The 22,386-nt window shown below is 43.4% G+C and overlaps 1 protein-coding gene across 1 annotated transcript in view; it reads left to right on the forward strand.

Moving 5' to 3' along the window:
* Nucleotides 1-17,095, forward strand: part of STON2 (stonin 2) — a 70,274-nt gene extending 53,179 nt beyond the window's left edge. The window contains exons 5-7 of the mRNA XM_035107794.2: nucleotides 4,773-6,635; nucleotides 12,052-12,254; nucleotides 13,135-17,095. Coding sequence (XP_034963685.2) covers nucleotides 4,773-6,635; nucleotides 12,052-12,254; nucleotides 13,135-13,218 — 2,150 coding nt within the window. The 3' untranslated portion in view covers nucleotides 13,219-17,095. The remainder of the gene's footprint in view (nucleotides 1-4,772; nucleotides 6,636-12,051; nucleotides 12,255-13,134) is intronic.
* Nucleotides 17,096-22,386: the final 5,291 nt, after the last annotated feature.

Genomic DNA, 22,386 nt, shown 5'->3' on the forward strand with positions numbered 1-22,386 from the left:
CCTCTCTCTGCTGTATAACGTGATGGGTGGCCTTGAGCAAAAGCGCTTTCTCTCAGCCTAATTTCTACCTCACCAGTTGTGGCGAGAATAAATTGCTTCCCTAATCAGGGCAGGGCGCATGCAACAATGAAACAGTCTTCCCATGGAGCCTTGGAATGCAAGACCAGAATTCCATAAATATTTCACTGTCAAGCCAAATTACCTGAGCATGGAAAAAGAGCTAAAACCATTTGCAGTTGTGTGTGTGTGTGTGTGTATTCCATGCAGCTCTCCCGCAGCAGGCATTCCCCTGTGACTTTGTCAAAGTCCATGACTGCTGTGAAGTCTCATTCTGTGTATGGCACATACCTTATCCTCTCGCATTGTTGGACTTCCTCGGTAAGGGTGTATGTTGTTGTTTAGTCGTTTAGTCGTGTCTGACTCTTCGTGACCCCATGAACCAGAGCACACCAGGCACTCCTGTCTTCCACTGCCTTCTGCAGTTTGGTCAAACATGTTGGTGGCTTTGAGAACACTGTCCAGCCGTCTCGTCCTCTGTCGTCCCCTTCTCCTTGTGCCCTCCATCTTTCCCAACATCAGGGTCTTTTCCAGGGAGTCTTCTCTTCTCATGAGGTGGCCAAAGTATTGGAGCCTCAGCTTCAGGATCTGTCCTTCCAGGGAGCACTCAGGGCTGATTTGTGTGTGTGGACCCAAAGGTTCCCTGTGGTGGCTTGCATAAATTAATAAAATGTAATGTTAGGAGTTCCAGGGCCTCACTTACCCAATTGGACATTTAACATGGAACCTCAGGTCTGTATATGTTTGCACATGAGGCCCCTGCTTTCCCTTCTCTTTGCCCTGGAGATGGTAGGCATAAAAAGACCTCCTGTGACAGCAGATCGAAGGGCCACGGGTGCAGCTGGAGCGTTAGCTAACCGAGTGGGGAAAGAGCCTGCAGAACCACCCAGGCCCTTGTGTGAGGGCAGGCTACAAGTACGAACCAGCCACAAATAGAATAAAGTGTCTGCACATGTTTTCAGCTTGCTACTTCAGTTATTATTGCTAATCTTCACCTCATATGAATAATCAAAAGCTCTGCTGCCCTCAAGTTCTGTGAATATTGAGTCGGAGGTTATTCAGACGCTAATTAAAATAGTTCTCTTGCCATGTAGATAAAGAGGTTGGGGAACCAAGTTTTCTACTAGCTATGGGTTCTTTTTATCAGTTTTCTTCAGCCCCCTCCCCACCACTTTCCAAGTCAGCTTTCTACCCAGGCAGCCTACAGTATTGTTGGAAGCACTTCTGCTGGATTTACTGCATTTACTGAAGTCCTTGTGTAGTTTGGAAATGCATTCTTTTCCAAGCGAAGTGTTCTCCCCCCACCCACTGTGTTCTGTTCAAGGTCACAGATACAGTTGGCAAGGCTGCTATATTCTTCTTTTTGTTGTTGAAAAATACTACAAAGCTGTAGTATTCATTTTATGCCTTCTGTAGCTATTGGCGGTGGATTGGGGGCAGGTATGCGCTGTGGTTAAACCACTGAACCTAGGGCTTGCTGATCAGAAGGTCGGCGGTTCGAATCCCTGTGACGGGGTGAGCTCCTGTTGCTTGGTCCCAGCTCCTGCCAACCTAGCAGTTCGAAAGCACGTCAAAATGCAAGTAGATAAATAGGAACCGCTACAGCGGGAAGGTAAACGGCGTTTCCATGTGCTGCTCTGGTTTGCCAGAAGCAGCTTTGTCATGCTGGCCACATGACCTGGAAGCTATACGCCGGCTCCCTCGGCCAATAATGCGAGATGAGTGCGCAACCCCAGAGTCGGTCACGACTGGACCTAATGGTCAGGGGTCCCTTTACCTTTACCTTTTATTCTAAGAAAATAGTTCATGGGTTGGTTGGTTTTCTGTTTTTGTATTGATTTACAGGACTTTAAAATTACAAATAGAGATTATTGAAAGCCCTCACCAGGGAAGACTCAAAGGATGATCATGTTACAGTGGGTGTCCTCAGGGCGGTTGAGCATAGGCCCAGGTTCAAAATGTAATCTAGAGGTGAGCTCAAGCAACAGGTGAATACCAAAAGGAATTAGGTGTGGTACTGCATAGGTTCAGGTCCAAGGAGCCAGAGACCTGTGTTATATTCAGCAACTGGAAGGTTCAAAGGAAGGCCTGATATCAAATCAAATCAATACAATACTCCTATTGATTTCAAATCCTGATATCAAATCAATACTCCTATTGATGCTATACTCCTGCATCAATAGGAGTATAGCATCTAGATCAAGGGAAGTAATAGTACCACTGTATTCTGCTCTGGTCAGACCTCACCTGGAGTACTGTGTCCAGTTCTGGGCACCACAGTTCAAGAAGGATACTGACAAGCTGGAACGTGTCCAGAAGAGGGCAACCAAAATGGTCAAAGGCCTGAAACGATGCCTTATGAGGAACGGCTTAGGGAGCTGGGTATGTTTAGCCTGGATGAGAGAAGGTTAAGGGGTGATATGATAGCCATGTTCAAATATATGAAAGGATGTCATATGGAGGAGGGAGAAAGATTGTTTTCTGCTGCTCCAGAGAAGCGGACACGGAGCAATGGATTCAAACTTCAAGAAAGAAGCTTCCACCTAAACATTAGGAAGAACTTCCTGACAGTAAGAGCTGTTCGGCAGTGGAATTTGCTACCAAGGAGTTTGGTGGAGTCTCCTTCTTTGGAGGTCTTTAAGCAGAGGCTCCCTGGAAGGACAGATCGTGAAGCTGAGGCTCCAGTACTTTGGCCACCTCATGAGAAGAGAAGAATCCTTGGAAAAGACCCTGATGTTGGGAAAGATTGAGGGCACTAGGAAAAGGGGACGTCAGAGGACAAGATGGTTGGACAGTGTTCTCGAAGCTACGAACATGAGTTTGACCAAACTGCGGGAGGCAGTGCAAGACAGGAGTGCCTGGCGTGCTATGGTCCATGGGGTCACGAAGAGTCGGACACGACTAAACGACTAAACAACAACAAAGCAGAGGCTTGATAGGCATATGTCAAGAATGCTTTGATGGTGTTTCCTGCTCGGCAGGGGGTTGGACTGGATGGCCCTTGTGGTCTCTTCCAACTCTTATGATTCTATGATTCAAACCATTGGGTGTCCAATGCAGAGCACAAAAACTAGCAAAGCACGGAGAAGGAGTGTGTGTTTGGAATATGGGCACTTTGATCTTCTGTTTCTCTCAACTTTCCATTGTACTCTCTGAGGACATTTCATACATGCCTGTAGGATCCTTCAAGCATGCTCTTGAGTAAGAGGAAGATGTGGAGCATGGCATCTCTGGGAAATATTTCAGCCTTTTATAGCTATATAGACTGTGCAAATGCAACATAGTAGGCTTCTGTGAAAATCTCGCTGTCTACACTTTTGAGATCTACCAATTAATTGGTGTCGTGGTGGTCGTGGGGTAAATGTTTTACAGTAAGTGTATAATTTTGAAAGAAGTTTCCTAGGTTTGTCTGGCTTTATGGCACCACCTTCTGGACATACTGTTAAATTACTCTGGCTCAACAAGGTTCATAGTTCTGAAGGTGGCATGACAGACAACAAGGGCCCTTAACCTGGCAATAACCTGTTTGCCATCTTGAAAAGTCAGAGCTGCGTGGCATATGCAAACAGTAATCATACGGCTTGCCTGGGCATATGATATGAGACGCTTTTCACATAGGAACTAACCACACAATCCAGGTTCTCAGTGTGATTATCATGGTCATTGGGGGGGGGGAACCTGCATTATACCATTTGGGTTCCCAATTTCTTTAACCCTTCACTGACCATTTATAGAGATGCTTAACAGCGACATGTTTAGTAGTCAAGAGCAGAGTTTATGATAGTTCATATTTCATTTATTGAAATATCTTTTATCTCAAATCTGTTTCATAAATTAATGATGGAAGTTTGGCTTCCTCATCTGTTGTTATTCTCTCCTCCACAGAACATGACAAGCTGTCAAGGATTGTGCATTGGCTAGAGACAGATTTATGTGGTTGATGGAAGCACTTGTAAATGCAAATGAGCAAAGAACAGTTTTATTATTATTTGTAAATGTCTGCACAGTAGAATTACATTTTCTGGCTCCATGAATCTGTCCAGTAGTTACAAGCAAAATCTGAACAGAAAGAAGAATCAAAATGTCTAGCTCCATATGAGCTCTTGCAAAGGAGGTTGCTTATTTCTGTAAGTGGTTTCTCCCTTCTAAAGGAGACAAAGGCAGTCTGTGTAGTGGCGGGTTTGGGCATCTAATATGCCGTTCCCCCCACTCCCTTAAAAAACTTTCTATTGTACTTGCATTGTGTTTGTAATTATGACATTCATTGGGCTGCATGGAATGTAATGGTAAAGTGAAGGTTCTGCTAGCACAATGGAACATGCTCCCCCTGTGTGACCCCTAAATCTGCCCTCCACAACTCTCCAGAGGAGTAGTAATTATTATTATTATTATTATTATTATTATTATTATTATTTATACCCCGCCCAACTGGCTGGGTTTCCCCAGCCACTCTGGGCAGCTTCCAGCAGAATATTAAAATACAATGATTCATCAAATATTAAAAGCTTCCCTAAACAGGGCTGCTAAGTAAATTTAGAGATGGTGCGGGATGCACATGGGAGGAGGAGAGGAGGAAATACTGTTGTGCTAGCGCTAATCCTTGTGCTAGCACAGCTATTTAGTTGCATACCGCCCATTGTAGACATGAGGAAACATACTATGATGCCTAGAACTTGCATTCCAGGATTGACACTTTTTCTCATTTCTCCCTATAGACAATTCCTCATCCCTTCTCGAAGATGAAGAGCTAGGCATGGAGGCCACCAGCTGGCAGCTGAATAGCACATCTGTAAACGGCCATAGTGAAACCCCAACAACAGCTCGTTTCCCCAGCTGGGTGACTTTTGATGACAATGAAGTCAGCTGCAATTCTCCATCAACTTTATCCCCCGTAAAAGCAGATTCCCCACCATTAGTAGCAACTGCAGCAGCAGCAGTCGCAACAGCACAGATCACAGATGTGAACTCTCTTACCCTCTCCTCTTCCTTTAAGAAAAGGGAACGCCCCAGAAGTGCATTGGCTGACCTCCCTAAAATTCAGAAACTAGACCTTTCCTCAATAACCAGCTTGCCTTCGTTTAGTGGGACACCCCCTTGGAGTGCTACTAACCCTTTCCTTGACGAATCCCTGAGGGATGTCCAGCCTTCACCTATCAACCCGTTCAGCTCTTTCTTTGAAGAACGGGACAGGCATTCTCAAACCTCTCCCATTTCTGGTAGAAACCAGAGAGACTCCCTCATTATCCTCCACCAGGAGCCTGACTGCATCAGCTTTAATGAGCCAAGTAAACACCTCAGGCACAGAGATGCTGTTGAGCAGCTCAAGCAACTCCAGATTGGGGACCCAGATCAGCTGAGCAGTCCTACTCTGCCCGATGACGACCCCACAGTGCCAACTGAGCTATACAGCACCGTGTCCTTTCTGGGGCCACCTCCGCGAAAAGATGGCTGGCCAATGATGCTGAGGATACCGGAAAAGAAGAATATCATGTCATCTAGGCACTGGGGGCCGATTTACGTCAAGCTGACCGAGAGCAGGTACTTGCAGCTCTTTTACGAGAAGGGATTGGAAAAGCCTTTCAAGGAATTCAAGCTTGACATCAGCCACGAGATTTCAGAACCCAAACTCCAGAATTATGATGAGAATGGGAGGATACACAGTGTGAGGATAGATCGCATCACCTACAAGGAAAAGAGGAAGTACCAGCCAAAGCCTGCTGTCTCTCACATAGCAGAGAGGGAGCAGGTTATCGAGCTGGGTACCACCAGCTATGAAGACTTCCTCAGCTTCATCAGGGCGGTCCAGGATACACTAATGGATTTGCCTGCCTCATCAACAGACCTGAGCACAGTGGGATTAAACTACCAAGAGGAGGAAATCACTGTGGATGTGAAGGACGAGTTCTATGGCACCTTGGCCAAAAGAGACAATAGGATTTTGCAGCACAATGTGTTGACCCGAGTGCACGTTCTCACTTTCCTTTCTGGCCTGGCGGAATGCAGGCTGGGTCTCAACGATGTCCTTGTCAAAGGGAACGAAATCGTCTCGCGGCAGGACATCATGCCCACTACCACCACCAAGTGGATTAAGCTGTACGATTGCCAGTTCCACTCCTGCGTGGAGGAGGAAGCGTTCGCCAGCGCCCGCGTCATTCAGTTTAACCCCTTGGACGCCTGCAGGTTTGAACTGATGCGCTTCAGAAGCGTGTTCTCCGAGAAGACATTGCCTTTCACCTTGAGGGTTGCAGCTAGCATCAATGGCGCCGAGGTGGAGCTCCAGAGCTGGCTGATGATGTCTCCGGGGTTCTCCTCCAACAGAGACCCTCTCACTCAGGTCCCCTGTGAAAATGTGATGGTCCGCTACCCAGTGCCACAGGAGTGGGTGAAAAACTTCCGCAGAGATAGTGTCCTCGGGGAAAAGTCTTTGAAAGCAAAGGTGAACAAAAGTGCCAGCTTTGGATCCACCAGTGTGTCCGGTTCTGAGCCAGTAATGAGAGTAACACTAGGAACTGCCAAATACGAGCATGCCTTTAATTCCATCGTGTGGAGGATAAATCGGCTGCCCGACAAAAACTCTGGTGGGTACTCGTGCTTCAACTGGGTAATAATACTGGGGGAAGTTGTATTTTGGGTGCTGGGTCATATTGGAGTAACGTGCAACGTTAACGGATGAAACAGTATTCTGTCAGAAGGTGCAAACAGAATGCCTACATAAAGTGAGGTAATTACATTTTTTGAAGATATGAAAATTTGCAACAGTAATGGTAGTAATTAAATATAGCAGTACTTGATTGTATTGAACATCACTTCTCATGGTTCTTAATTGCCTCCCCTTTTTTATTTTGCTTTTCTTCCCACCATCCCCCAAAATCTGCCTCTGCTTACCCAAGTGTTTATAGGAGTCCCCTCAAAGAGCAACAACTCCCAGCACCCTTAAGGAACTGTAGTTCCCAGAATTCTTTGGGGGAAGCAAAGACTATTAAAGTGGAAGAAGAGTGCTTTAAATGTATGATGTATGAGGTGATACAGGGAGAACTTTGTTGGAGAAGTGTGTTTGAGAAACCTTTTCAAGAAAAACTTAGTAGCACATGCACAGGGTCTAGTTAAACTGCCCAGATACTTGTTTAGGTAAAAATATAAAAAATGAGAAGGCAGGATGAACCCCACTACCCTTCTCGTCTTTTCTCAGTATTTCGTTTTTCTCCTCATCCCGTTTACCATTCAAAGCCTAGTCTCCCTGTCCTCCAACTCCGTTCTTTCTCCCTGCTATCACAAGCTGTGGCAAAAAAACAAAAACCCTATCATATGAAAATGTGAAAATATTTTCAAAAACATTTTATACCTCACATTTCAACATAAAAGCTTCAAGGCAACTTGGCAAGCGTGAACTGAAACACCCAGTGAGAAATTAAGAAACTATATACTAGACACAGCAATAAAAACCAATTCAGCAGAGGTTAAAAAGATAAAAGGAGAAACATCCAATAATCAGAATGACAATAAAAGCATTTTAAAAACAAACAAACAAAAAAACCTTGATCAAAAGGAATATGAACAACAGGTGTTAGAATCCAGGTATGTCCTGAACAAGGTAAGAATTGCATCGATGGCTGCTTTGTTTGCTTTTCTCTGCTTTGAGATGGAACTGGGGCGGGGCAAGAGGACAACAGACCAAAACTGACATTCTACATATGTTAAGGAAGAAGGATTTCCTCACAACCTCCTATCTAAGAGGGCTAGAGACTTAAGGGAGGGAGGGAGGGTCAGAGTTTGCAGGCACTGGCTGCACCATTATGATTTGGCTGTGGTATAAGTGTGTTAAGCCAAAAGGCATATGCCCAGCTTTTTGCAGAATCCCATTTTTCTAACCTTGTACACCCTTCATATCTGCTGCTGGGCTTCTTCCTATGCCTTGTTCTGACAGGTTGCAAACATCTCTGGGCTGAACCACTTTGGCGCTGCAGGTAGAAGCTGACATGAATAAAACTCCTATATTTCAAAGCCTCCAAACACAGAGAGCTTGATGGGCAGGGGGGATGCTTATAATAAACCCTTCTCCCTGACATCTGATTTAATTCAGGGGGCGTTTATTGATAGGAGTCAGTCATGTGAGTCCCCACCTGCAGTCTGTAGTGGTTCATCCCAGACACAGATTTACTACCTTACTGTATACATAATTTGGGCTGCTTTGCTATAAAATGTGAAGGTGATGATTATACCAAAATACAGTGCAATCCTATGCTTGTTTACTCAGAAGTATGTCCCATTATATTCCCCAGCAGGTGTACGTAGCGTTAGCCTAATGGGTACTTCTGGCATCTCTTTAAATTGGCCCAACTTAAGCCTTGTTTTAGTTATGTGTGAAAGTTTCCCCTTGCTAAACACAAGGCAAGTGTTGTCACTGCACAGATGTCTGTTGTTGTTGTGCTTGAGGGGCAGCTGTTTTTATATAATCTATGTCACAAAACCAGTCCAAAAAACAACAGCAGCCCTATGCTGTGGAATTGGATTCCGTGACTAACACAGTCCCCTGATTCATAAGCAACATGTTGATGCTGGCTGATAAAACAAGCCTTGTTTACAGCCTGTGAGAAGTCTCAGTCCCAACTGGACAGGATTCAGGGCTCCAACGTGAAAGTGTGTACAGTATTTTAGTCACGTCAACAAGCAAGCCGAACAAAGAGTGTTAAGAAAAAAGTGGGGCATTGATAAAGCACCTTTTCCTACAAAGCTCACACTGTTTGCAATATATAACACACATAAAAATAAGCATAAACACAAATACATTCCAGTTTAAACAATATATATTTGACAGAGGAAGATTACACATTTCAATAGGACCTACATCTGAGTAAACATATTTAGGATTATAGGTTTAGGTCACATTCTAATCTGTGCTGCCCATGCTCATGCATGTCTCAATCTGCACTGATCCTTCACCTGCCCACATAACATACCAGATACAGAGGCATCCATGCTTCCCCAATACTACCTAGTTCCTGATTCTAAAGAAACATCTTCCTGTGCTCCTGTTACTAATACCAAAAGGCAAGGAGGGAACATGAACAGCTCTACCCAGACGCACACCTCGTGCCTCTGGCAAGGTTTTCGCTTGCACAAGGTCTATTAAAGAAGGCTGATCGCCGAAGAATTGATGCTTTTGAATTATGGTGCTGGAGGAGACTCTTGAGAGTCCCATGGACTGCAAGAAGATCAAGCCTATCCATTCTGAAGGAAATCAGCCCTGAGTGCTCCCTGGAAGGACAGATCGTGAAGCTGAGGCTCCAATACTTTGGCCACCTCATGAGAAGAGAAGAATCCTTGGAAAAGACCCTGATGTGGGGAAAGATTGAGGGTACTAGGAGAAGGGGACGACAGAGGACGAGATGGTTGGACAGTGTTCTCGAAGCTACGAACATGAGTTTGACCAAACTGCGGGAGGCAGTGGAAGACAGGAGTGCCTGGCGTGCTATGGTCCATGGGGTCACGAAGAGTCGGACACGACTAAACGACTAAACAACAACAACAATTAAATGAGCACTCAATTTGATTTATGGGGAGGTCATACATCAAGCAATTGTTGTCCCACCTTTTCCAGTATGTTTTCCTATCACTTTCCTTACTGCAAATCAGGTGACTTGCAGTGCAAAATGACCTAATTCACTGCAATCACGCAACCTGAATTTGCTGCCATGTGATTGAATCCCACTCACAAAATAATGTTAGTCTGAAAATGGTTCCAAAACACACTTGTCAAAATGTCACAGACAAAAACATGCTTTACATCCATGAGAATCATTCAAAAGTCAGTATTGGAATATGTCATCCACACAATTTATGTGCTGACTACTTCCTGTATACCGGATGCAACAGGAATCTTGACATTAAATCACCTGGCATTAAAGCAGGCATTCGGGGACCTAAGCCTAGTGTGGCTTGTTATGGTCACCTAGTAAATTCAAGGGTTTGGCCAGATTTGAACTGGGGGCTTCCAGAGTTACAACCCACAAACTTACCTACAATGCTGCACCAGCTGTACTGAATCAGTGACTTCCCAATGTGGGTTTTTTCTTTGCCTTTATTGCCTTTGCTAAAGGGTATATGGGGCTCTCTGTCGTAGTAGTAGTTGTTGCTTAGTCGTTCAGTCATGTCCGACTCTTCATGACCCCATGGACCAGAGCACACCAGGCACTCCTGTCTTCCACTGCCTCCTGCAGTTTGGTCAAACTCATGTTAGTAGCTTCGAGAACATTGTCCAACCATCTCATCCTCTGTCGTCCCCTTCTCCTTCTGCCCTCCATCTTTCCCAACATCAGGGTCTTTTCCAGGGAGTCTTCTCATGAGGTGGCCAAAGTATTGGAGCCTTAGCTTCACGATCTGTCCTTCCAGTCAGCACTCAGGGCTGATTTCCTTCAGAATGGATAGGTTTGATCTTCAAGTCCATGGGACTCTCAATAGTCTCCACCTGCACCATAATTCAAAAGCATCAATTCTTCGGCAATCAGCCTTCTTTATGGTCCAGCTCTCACTTCCATACATCACTACTGGCAAAACCATAGCTTTAACTATATGGACCTTTGTCGGCAAGGTGATGTCTTTGCTTTTTAAGATGCTGTCTAGGTTTGTCATTGCTTTTCATGTAAATCCTCTGCCGTTCAGAAAATAATTATTCAACTCTGATGTAAACAGCCAAAGATGCTTCCCAATTCTGATTTCTAATAACATTTTCTGGGACCTTTGGGAAATCACATAAGGCTCTTCTATATTTGCCTATCAACTTCACCTTATTGCTTTTTGTTCAATAAATTACACATCTAAGAATCTTCTAATTGACTATTTTCTGAAAAGTAGGAATGAAAAGGGGTGATTTACAAAGGAAGGCATTTATTTGGAGCTTCACAGGAGAAAAGCAACTGGGAAGTGAGTTACAGCGGAAGAACAAATGGGAGAAAAAAAAATTAACAGGCTCCCTTCTGCCACTTCCACTGAAAATCTGTCTCCTGGTGTGGCTTTTTGGTGAACAAGTGGGTTGTCCCCCCCAATCCCTGCATCATGGTGAAGTGTGTGCCAAAGAGTTCCCGTTCTCTAGATTTCCCAAACATGAAAACACAGCACTTGACTCAAGAGATACTGTCAGTGGGAACTAGCCCATTCCCAAATACTGTAAATGTTTTAATTCTCTTTGAAATCTTGCCTAAGCCCCCTTGATTTCAATAGGACTTTGAGCATTAATAGTGCTATATGGATTGGACAGTTAGAAGGCTCACACTTGTCTTTGAACATGTGGGGTCTTTCTTTTATTAGAGGGACGTGGACATGCCCATTACTGATTTAGAGCAGGGGTAGGCAACCTCAGGCCCGTGGGCTGGATGCGGCCCAATCACCTTCTCAATCCGGCCCACGGACGGTCCGGGAATCAGCGTGTTTTTACATGAGTAGAATGTGTCCTTTTATTTAAAATGCATCTCTGGGCTATTTGTGGGGCATAGGAATTCGTTCATCCCCCCCCCAAAAAAATATAGTCTGGCCCACCACATGGTCTGAGGGACGGTGGACCGGCCCACGGCTGAAAAAGGTTGCTGACCCCTGATTTAGAGCTTTAAACAGCGTAAAATCATATGTCTTGGTATGATCCAAATGATTCCATCAGCTAATAATAGTTGACAGTTTGTCCAGATTCTTTCCAGTATCTATTGTAACAATTTTATCAACAGACTGGTGTAAAGCATGGAAGAGTCATTCAGTTACTATTTACAAGAGGTTCTTAAATACTCTTCTAGAATATGTTGTAACATCATACTGAAACCTCACATCATACTGAAACCCCAGTAGTTTGATTCTTGTTTTTCAATAATGACATGACAACAGCATTCTGACTCATAACCATCTAATTAATTAAGCTGGGTTTCCTGTTTTGTTCTGCTTTTAAGCCTTCCGGAGGCTTGATTTCAAAGAAAAAGTTTTTAATTTCCATGCTCTTTTGCCCTTTGGTAGCTTCTGGTCACCCACACTGCTTCTTCTGCCACCTGGAGCTTGGCTCAGACCGGGAAGTGCCTTCTAACTTTGTCCGCTATGTGGATGTGGAGTTTGACATGCCAACCACTTCAGCATCCAAAGCCACCATCCGGTCCATCTCTGTGGAAGGCAAGACAGATGTCAGGAAGTGGGTCAACTATTCAGCACATTACAGTTATAAGGTATGAGCGAACAGCTTTCTTCCAGGAATTAAGTGAATTGGGGTTTGTTTTTGTTCTTTTGCAATGAAACTATTTTACAGTATGTCTATCAGGATCACGAACTGCAGTGAACAACTAGATTCTCCATGTTGTCTTATATAAGTCTTCTACTATAAGTTTCGAAGTAGAACTACAGTAGGTTTTGTAACTCAGTGGTAGATTATATGTCTTGAATGGAAAAGGGCCCAGATTCAGCCCTTGGCAACTCTAGATATCTGATGGTAGGGCTCAGAAAAATCTCTTGCCTGAAACTGTGGTCTAACTCTGTTTAAGAGACCTTTATATGTTCATAAACCTGGCAGAGGGAAGAGGAGAAATACATCAGATACTCCTCCCATTTTTTCCATAAGGAAAGTGATGTGGGTGTTGCAGAAGAAAGACTGGGATTACTGTACTAAATGCCTACCTCCTTGAGCTCCTTCATTGTCTGATTTCAACCCAGCAGGTTTGAGGGTTCTTCCCATCAAAGGGAACATGATGACACTGATTTCATGCTAATCTCCTCGCCCACTGTAATTTTGCCAACAACAATGAGGTTGATGGGGTTGCTATGATTGGAATCTGTCCCGCTTTTGCAAATGAGAGTCTCGTGTAGAAGGGTATACGTCCACAGTCTTCGCTGTAGAGCAGAGATGGAGAACCTACGGCCTTCAGAAGTTGCTAGACTACAGCTTCCATTGTCACTGCCCATTGCCCATGCTGACTCAGGCTTATGGGTACTGAAGTCCAACAATAGCTGATGGAGGGCCCAGGTTCCCCATCCCTGCTTCTGAGCAGGTTGCCATTGGCTGATGTAGAAATTTTACTGATCTTTTCCCACAACTCCTAACTTCCTTATCAGGTGGAGATAGAGCAGAAGAAGAACTTGAATCCAGATGTGATGGAAGAACACACCGATAACCCCAAGGACTGTGCTGTGCAGTGAAAGGATAGGTCCACCTGCAGTTGGAACAGAATCAACAGGCCTTGAAGAAGAGAGAACAGCATGTCGCTCCTGCTGTAGGAAAAGCCGGAAAGAATCTGGAGCACCGTAGGGTTTCCTTGTCCTCTATGTCTATACTTAGAGAGGAACCTATTTTGGGATTTGTTTACAGCAGACTGGTGGCTTTGGTAGAAGCACACTAAGCATATAGTATATAGGCTTACAACTCATTCAAGCCTGCCTTCATCCCTGACACTAATCTTCTTACAGTGATATAATGGTATTTTTTTTCAACTCAAAGAAAAGGTGTAACTCTAGTTTTATTGAAGTCTCCCCCCCCCTCCACTGTGTGCTTGAAATTACCTGAACTCTTGCAATTCAGTCCTCAGAAGAGCTCTTCCAGGTACTCTGCTGAAGCACTGAGGGGGAGGAAGGAATGAGAGATGCACCACAGCATCCCTTGGGTTTTCTGTCATGTCCATGACACTTAGTGAAACATTTTAACAGCTTTTCTTCTCCACCAGTGTAGACGGAACCGCTGGGAATTCCACTGGGTAAAGGACAAGTGGATTGACCTTCCCTTCTTATCATCTCCAAGGCAGAACATTTAAAAATTGCACATTTCCTTGGATTTTGGTGGCCAGAAAGCTTCCTTTATTCACTTAGACTGACAGCGGGGCCAGGAGTATTCTTTAGACTTGACATAGTTATAGCTGCCAGTAGAGGGGACTAGGATAATATTTGATCAGTCTTGACTGGGAGGATACTGGAAGGAAATAATTTCATTTAAATTAATGGTCAAGTGGACTGGTTACTTCTCTGACAGATGACAATTTATATTCTTGATAGGAATAGGGAAAGGAGGTGCTCTGTTATTTTTTGTAGATGTTGACAATGCTGCTTTCATGTTCTGTCCCAAAACCTACACCTTATTTTAGAAAGACTGCAGTGCCACAGTTGTGTGTGATATTCTTACTTTATAATGTACTGGCATAATGGCATAGCAGTCCTTGTTGTCAGTACTCTTTGAATTCTCTGTCTACAATAGTCTCACACAAGTGCAAAAATTAACAAAATCCACCCCACGTGATTGTAAAGATAATCTTGAAAATGTCTGGATATACCTGAGCAGAATGTTCAAGGGTCAGGTGGTAAATGGAGTTGGAAAGCAGCATGGGACTTCAGCACAGAGGCATTATCATGCTTTTGGGTCGTTCAGATCCATTTGTTGTGTGTGCGACAACTGGTACACAAATATCCAACCATCCCTCTTTTTTCACCCACAATATTCATTGCTATTCCACCTGTGGGTAGAGCTTAACAGAATATATGCCAGGTGGGAGAGTTTTATCCCTCCCAATCACTCCTCCACCACCTTTTTACATTGTGAAAATGTGAACAGGTATTTCTGTACCTGTGCACATGCACCTTAAAACAACAACAACAACAACAACCCAATAATTCCACAAGAGCTCAAGGTCAAACATTGTCAACATGCTTCACAATGGGCAAAATGGAGGATAGTGTATTGGCATGGACATGTGATGCTGTAGTACAAACAACTAATTTATCTAGATTACAGGTGAGGAATCCTCAGTTCCCCCTCACCCCAGCAGGCTACTTTGGCAGGTCAATCACCGGACAATCACCGGACATCACTTTGGTCCTCTCCAATCCTTTGAGTTTCACCCCCTGTGCAGAAGTGAATTCCAAGAACATTCAAAACAACATGATAGAAAACCCCAAACCCTGAGAAGATACAAATCCAAAGAAACACTACCATGCTGCCCTTCACTTCTGCCCTAAGTCTGGTTTATACATGCATTTTCATTACTGGGTGAGAGTAATGAAAGGATATATTTTGTGTTCTAATGGGCATCACAGAGAGAACTTTCATGTCACATCACCTGTAAGTTAATAGCCAAGACCCAACTCTATACATGTGGAGCTGTTTTTTGAAATGCAGTAGACATCCTATCGTCCCTTTGGAGGGGAAGTGGAAACAGAGAGGTACTAAATCCAGCCTTCTTCCTTTCCCTTCCCAACAGGTGACAGGTAAGATTACTGTTTGTTGAAGAGGAATGTGTTATGCGTAGCTCAATCATGGAGAGGAATCACATCTACAGCACCTGGTGGTGGATGAGGTTCCTCATCTAGATGAGAGAATATATATCCATCCTAACTAGATCTTGAGCAAAAGCTTTGCAGTGGAGTCCACTTCCATATGCAGGTGGCAGTCATCAGGTATAAAGTACTGTAATCAAATGAACATACATGAGCTAAATAAAAAAAAATCCTTCCAGTAGCACCTTAGGGGGGTTTTTTTGTTTTGTTTTGACTACGGCAGACCGACACTGCTACCTATCTGTAACTAGAAATATGTGAACTAGACCCACTTCAAAGCTGATCCTCCAGAGGATGCTAAAGCTTGGACCTTGCTGTTTCATAGCAGTCTCTGAAAATACTTCTCTGCGTGTCCTGCATGGGTTTTGCTCAGGCATCTGGGTGGCCACTGTGAGAATAGGATGCTGGGCTAAGATGGGCCAGTGCCCTGATCCAGCAGGCTCTTATGTTCCTAAATATGCTACAAATGCATCAGGTACATATAAGAACATGTACAGCTGATCTTAGAGCTGTAAGAACAAAGTCAGCTGATCTTAAAGGTAAAAGTACCCCTGACCATTAGGTCCAGTTGCAGACGACTCTGGGGTTGCAGCGCTCATCTCACTTTACTGGCCGAGGGAGCCAGCATACAGCTTCCGGGTCATGTGGCCAGCATGACTAAGCCACTTCTGGCAAACCAAAGCAGTGCACAGAAACGCCATTTACCTTCCCGCCGGAGTGGTACCTATTTATCGACAGTACTTGCACTTTGACGTGCTTTTGAACTGCTAGGTGGGCAGGAGCTGGGACCGAGCAACGGGAGCTCACCCCATCATGGGGATTCAAACCGCCGACCTTTTGATCGGCAAGCCCTAGGCTCAGTGGTTTAGGCCGCAGCACCACCTGCGTCCTGCTCAGCTGATCTTAGAGAAAGCAATTGGGCAGAGCAGGATGGATAAGGGTGAAGGTATCTCTTAGATGTTTGGAGTCCAAAGGTATTAGGTTTCTAAAGGTAACAATCAGTATCTTGTGAATTGTGCCGGTTTCCATTCACACCCTAAGGCTTCTAATTCAACATGTCCCGTGCATCCAGTTCCATTCAGGAGATGTCATTATGTAGAATGCACTGCAGCCCTTAGGCTTACAAGGCCATTTGTGATGGTTAGCAGGTGTTAATTCAAAGCTGGGTAGTATAAGACCCAGAAACACCTTCTAGAATAGAGAATGAACAGGAGACAAGGCTAAAGTTCTGAGCAGAAGAGGCTGGGACATCATTGATGTTTATGTCCTCACAAGTATCACAGCTGGCTTATATCTGCCTTGGTAGATTTGCCTTCAATTAACTTGCCAATATCCTGCCCACTGTTCCGAGAAGTTACATAGCATATAATACCATTTGGCTTTAGTCCTTCTTCTGTGGTATTGTCAACTGTGCAGGGACTGATAGAATACCCTGCTAATTTATTGTGGAAAGAAACTGTGTCTCTTTGCTATAAAAAGGGCTTTGTGTTGCGTTCAGCCTGCTCTTTGCTGCCTCCATCCAGACGGATTGTTCATAACCTCTTGCACTATTGTGATTGAGTGGGTTGTTTTTTGTTTTGTTTTTACATATTTTGTAACAGGTTTCTACCTTTTGATGTTGTACTATGAGAGAGTCTACACACTGGTTGATACTTTAGACATTTTGTTGTCCCCCCCCCCAAAAAACTTCTCTGAGAAATGTTATTTTGAGTTTCATTGTGGGAGGAACTGTTGAATAAAAGCAAATGAAATGCTACCTTTATTGATGTCAATTTATTTGTGTTGGCATTCTACCTGCAGATCAACATTCATAGTGCATAAGCATTAAAACCTCTTTCGAACCAAAGTCCATCCCTGTGGACTATGAATATATTACTAATACTATCATTTATAGTATTATACTTCATATATAGTGTGAATAGGGAAGGGGGCTGAGGATGAGAGTGCTGTTTATTGAATTCATAGGTGAGTTAAGATTTGGATCTGGGGCTTTCTGGCTGAAAGCGGACATTCTAAGACTGTAATCCTAATTGCACTTAGCTGGGGGTAATTCAATAGGACTTACCTTGTTAGTCACCATGTTCTCAATTTCAGCCTCTGCATCTAAAGGAAAATGCTCCGGAGTATATGCAGAGTGCATTTTCCCAACCCTTGAGCAGTCTGCCTCACACATACGATATTACAGGGTAAGGTTTTCAAGCAGGCTTGAGCAATGACAGCTCACTTAAGCAAGGCCTGGTATAATCATTATGCTGGACATGGTCAGATAAAAAATGAAAACAAGCAGCATGCTGCAATAACTCTGATGTGATGCAACTAACCGGGTGTCTGTGAGCTGGGTGTGGCCTGTATTGGTATACAACAATTGCACACATGGATGTGGCAACTCAGATTAGAGGTGAACCTGCCCACATTGAACTATGTACAAACAAGTCCATGCTTAAAACAAGGCTGTGCATTAGTTGCTCCCAAAGTTTTGCTCTACAATCTTATGCAAGAGCAGCTGTTCCTCATCCAGAACAGCAGGATGACCATCCTGCATGGAAAGGCACATCCCTTTATTAGCAAATGTATCGGATGACTTTGCACCTAAAATGGAACGACAAAGACAGTGGGTGCCTGAGGAGCCTTTCTTATACCAAGTCTCCTCCTCCTCCTCCTTGCAGGGAACCAGGCAGAGGGCCTTCTCGGTAGTGGCGCCCGCCCTGTGGAACGCCCTCCCATCAGATGTCAAAGAGAAAAACAGCTACCAGATTTTTAGAAGACATCTGAAGGCAGCCCTGTTCAGGGAGGCTTTTAATGTTTAATAGATTTTATTTTATTTTTCTGTTGGAAACCGCCCAGAGTGGCTGGGGAAACCCAGCCAGATGGGCAGGGTATAAATAATAAATTATTATTATTATTATTATTATTATTATTATTATTATTATTATTATTATTATTATTTGGTGATCACTTGTAGCTGAGTAAGATTGTCTTCCATGAACATGGTCTTAACAGTGAGTCCTTAAGTGACTGTGGAATCCAATTCTGGATCCACACGTCCTTCCACCGTGGGGACATAGGTTTCCAGGTAGGAGTTGATCATGGTGAGGGTTTGCCAGTAGAGCCTCTTAGCACCTTTCTCCCTTTTGTCCTGAGTTTGAGCATCTTCAAAGTCCATGACACCTTTGGTAAAGGATAATCTCCAATTGCAACGCTCACAGGCCAGTGTTTCCCCATTGTCGGTGTTTATCCTACATTTTTTAAAGATTTGCCTCGAGAGAGTCTTTTAACCTCTTTTGTTGACCACCAGCATTACACTTTCCATTTTTAAGTTCAAAATAGAGTAGTTACTTTGGAAGGTGATAATCAGGCATCCGAACAACATGACTAGTCCAACAAAGTTGATGTTGAAGAATCATTGCGTTGACACCGGTGATCTTTGCTTCTTCCAATACACTGGCATTAGTTCGCCTGTCTTCCCAAGTGATATGTACAATTTTTCGGAGACACAGTTGATGGAATACTTCAAGAATTTGGAGATGGCATTTATAGGTGGTTTCACAAGGATACAGTAAAGTTGGTATTACAACAGCTTTGTAAACAAGCATTTTGGCTTCCCCACAAATGTCCTCGTCCTCAAACACTCTACACTTCAATCGGAAGAAAGCTGCACTCACAGAGCTCTAGCAATACTGGATTTCAGCATCAATGTCAGCCCTTGTGGAAAGATAACTGCCCAGGGCAAGAGAAGTGATTGACATTTTCCAACGTTAGGCCATTTAATTGGATTTGTGATGCCGCAAAGGGGTTGTTTTGTGCTTGCTGGTGCAGCACTTTGGTGTTTTGGAATTATGAGCGATAGGCCAAACTTTTTGTAAGCTTCTGCAAAGATATTTAGGATGGTTTGGAGGTCATCTTCTGTGTGTCCACACACTACATTGTCATCAGATATTTAGGATGGTTTGAAGGTCATCCTCTGTGTGAACACACACTCCGTTTTCATCAGCATACTGAAGCTCTATGACGGAAGTTACAGTAACCTTACTCTTTCCTTCAGCCTACTCAGATTAAAGACTTTTCCATCTGTTCAATACATGATTTCTACTCTGGTGGGGAGTTTCCCTTCAACAATGTGTAGGATCATGGCAATGAAAATAATAAATAGAGTTGGGGTGATAACACAAGCCTTTTTAACACCTGATCCCAGGAGAGCCAAAGGTTGCTCACATCTGCTCTGTACTAAAATACACCAATGGATCAACATTGCAGGCATTTCTTTTCCATTTTTGGTAGATCTGTTTTGGATCTCATAAGACCTAAGGAAGAGTTTTGCTAGATCATTGGACCAATGTTTGATCTTCCAACCAGATGTCTCCTCCTTCCTGAGGATCACAGGACAATTAACAATATAAAAACACAAAAATGCATAACATAGTAATAAATAAAAACAATAATGTCCTCACAGTTTAAAAGACCAGAGATTGCTTAATTAGCCTGGTGCCTAAAGACAGGATTTATTACATCATGTATACAAAGCAAATATGCTTGTCAATTTCACTTCTACTTGTGAGATTAAAAAAATTAAAATACTACAATATGCTCTAGTATTGGTGAGCACATTTGGCATTGCCAATCAATGTAGATAACACTGACCCAATGGTCTGTATAAGGTTCTTAAATTCACCCTGCACCTCCACGTGGTTCCTTTTTTAAAAATAAGAGGGGCCCAAGAATTAATAGTGCCCCAATAATACACTTCCATAGGGGAGCAAGAGTTAAAATCCCCCCACAAGCCATCCCTGCTGGTGTATAATGGGGGGATGGTGAGTAGAGAACTACAGGTTCACTTTTGCTAGAACATTTCTGTTCACACAAATCACAAGAAGTTTGAAATGTAATTGTATGTTGAAATAATCACTTAACTAGAGCATTCTTTTTGGCTCATTTCAAAATGAACAGATGCTGCAATGTGGATTTTTAAAGCCCCATTTATTTTTACATATTTGTGAGGAACATTTTCGCCACCTTGTGGTCTGGTGCTATTACTGGAAAACTCATGGATGAAAAACAGAGACAATAACCGTGACTCAGATCATCAGCTTCTTATAGCAAAATTCCAGCTTAAACTGAAGAAAGTAGGAAAAACCACTGGGCCAGTAAGATACAATCTAAATCAAATCCCTTATGAATACACAGTGGAAGTGAGGAACAGGTTTAAGGATTTAGATTTGGTGGACAGAGTGCCTGAAGAACTATGGATGGAGGCTCGTAACATTATACAGGAGGCAGCAACGAAAACCATCCCAAGGAAAAGGAAATGCAAGAAAGCAAAATGACTGTCCAACGAGGCCTTACAAATAGCGGGGGAGAGGAGGCAAGCAAAAAGCGAGGGAGATAGTGAAAGATACAGGAAACTGAATGCAGATTTTCAAAAAATAGCAAGGAGAGACAAGAGGGCCTTCTTAAATGAGCAATGCAAAGAAATAGAGGAAAACAATAGAATGGGGAAAACCAGAGATCTGTTCAAGAAAATTGGAGATATGAAAGGAACATTTGAAGGCTGATCGTCGAAGAATTGATGCTTTTGAACTTTGGTGCTGGAGGAGACTTTTGAGAGTCCCATGGACTGCAAGATCAAACCTATCCATTCTGAAGGAAATCGGTCCTGAGTGCTCACTGGAAGGACAGATCGTGAAGCTGAGGCTCCAATACTTTGGCCACCTCATGAGAAGAGAAGACTCCCTGGAAAAGACCCTGATGTTGGGAAAGATGGAGGGCACAAGGAGAAGGGGACGACAGAGGATGAGATGGCTGGACAATGTTCTCAAAGCTACTAACATGAGTTTGACCAAACTGCAGGAGGCAGTGGAAGACAGGAGTGCCTGGTGTGCTCTGGTCCATGGGGTCACGAAGAGTCTGACACGACTAAACGATTAAGCGACAACCAACCTGCTAGGAGTTCAGACCTGGCTCATATCCACACACAGCTTAATATCTGCCTCCTCCTGAACCCTCCACCCATCACTATTATTGCATAAAGAAATTCAGTATGTATTGCGACAACCACCATGTTGTTTCTCAATGTTGATATTTGCATCACATTTTTCAAGAAGCGAATATCTAAAAATGGGATTAGATGTTACTTTGTAGTGTAGTTCAAGCAGTTCTCTTTTTGGAACTTATGTAGTGTTTTTTTTCTAGGAAAAAGCTGAGGTTCAAATGTTAACCATATAGCTCAGGTACTTCTGTCACAGTTCAGAAACAAATGAAGTATTCATTCATACAATAACAGGACTATTTAGAGCACTATCACTTAAAATGTTTTTGACCACATTAAAGGAACAGATAAATTCAGTTCCAAAAACTTATGATCCACATGATCTACAGACTAAGGGAGGCTCCGTTGTTGTGAAGGCCCTGTGACAGAGCCTACTTGGTGGTAGTTCCATTTGCAGAATGCCCTTCTTGGTGCAGTATGTTTGTCTAATTCATTATAGTGAGTTAAGTATTTGTATTGCTTTACTTGATCTGGGGGGGGGCTGCCCCCCCAGCTATGCCCATGTTCAGGCATTTGATGGCTGAAAGATACTGTTCCTGGCAACGTTATTAACTTTGAGGGTATGTAATGGTTTCTAATTACATGGTTTTAGCTTTTGGGGTTTGCAGCCCTCAGCTCCTTGGAGAGGAAGTATGAGATAAAAATTGAAGAAGAAGAAGAAGAAGAAGAAGAAGAAGAAGAAGAAGAAGAAGAAGAAGAAGAAGAAGAAGAAGAAGAAGAAGAAGAAGAAGCATTAAACTGTACAAGTTTCCATATATTTTGTGCTGCAGTTTAAAGTGTTACAAATTTGACACTTCTTATATCAGCAGCCAGTGTTCTCAAAGCTACCAACATGAGTTTGACCAAACTGTGGGAGGCAGTGGAAGACAGGAGTGCCTGGCGTGCTCTGGTCCATGGGGTCATGAAGAGTCGAACACGGCTAAATGACTAAACAACAACAAATATCAGCAGCACACTCTGCAAAACAGAAAGGCAGTCAGTCAATTGCACTGGTGCTTATTTAT

Source organism: Zootoca vivipara, chromosome 1 (assembly GCF_963506605.1).
Source record: "Zootoca vivipara chromosome 1, rZooViv1.1, whole genome shotgun sequence".
In the NCBI taxonomy this organism is placed as follows: Eukaryota; Metazoa; Chordata; class Lepidosauria; order Squamata; family Lacertidae; genus Zootoca; species Zootoca vivipara.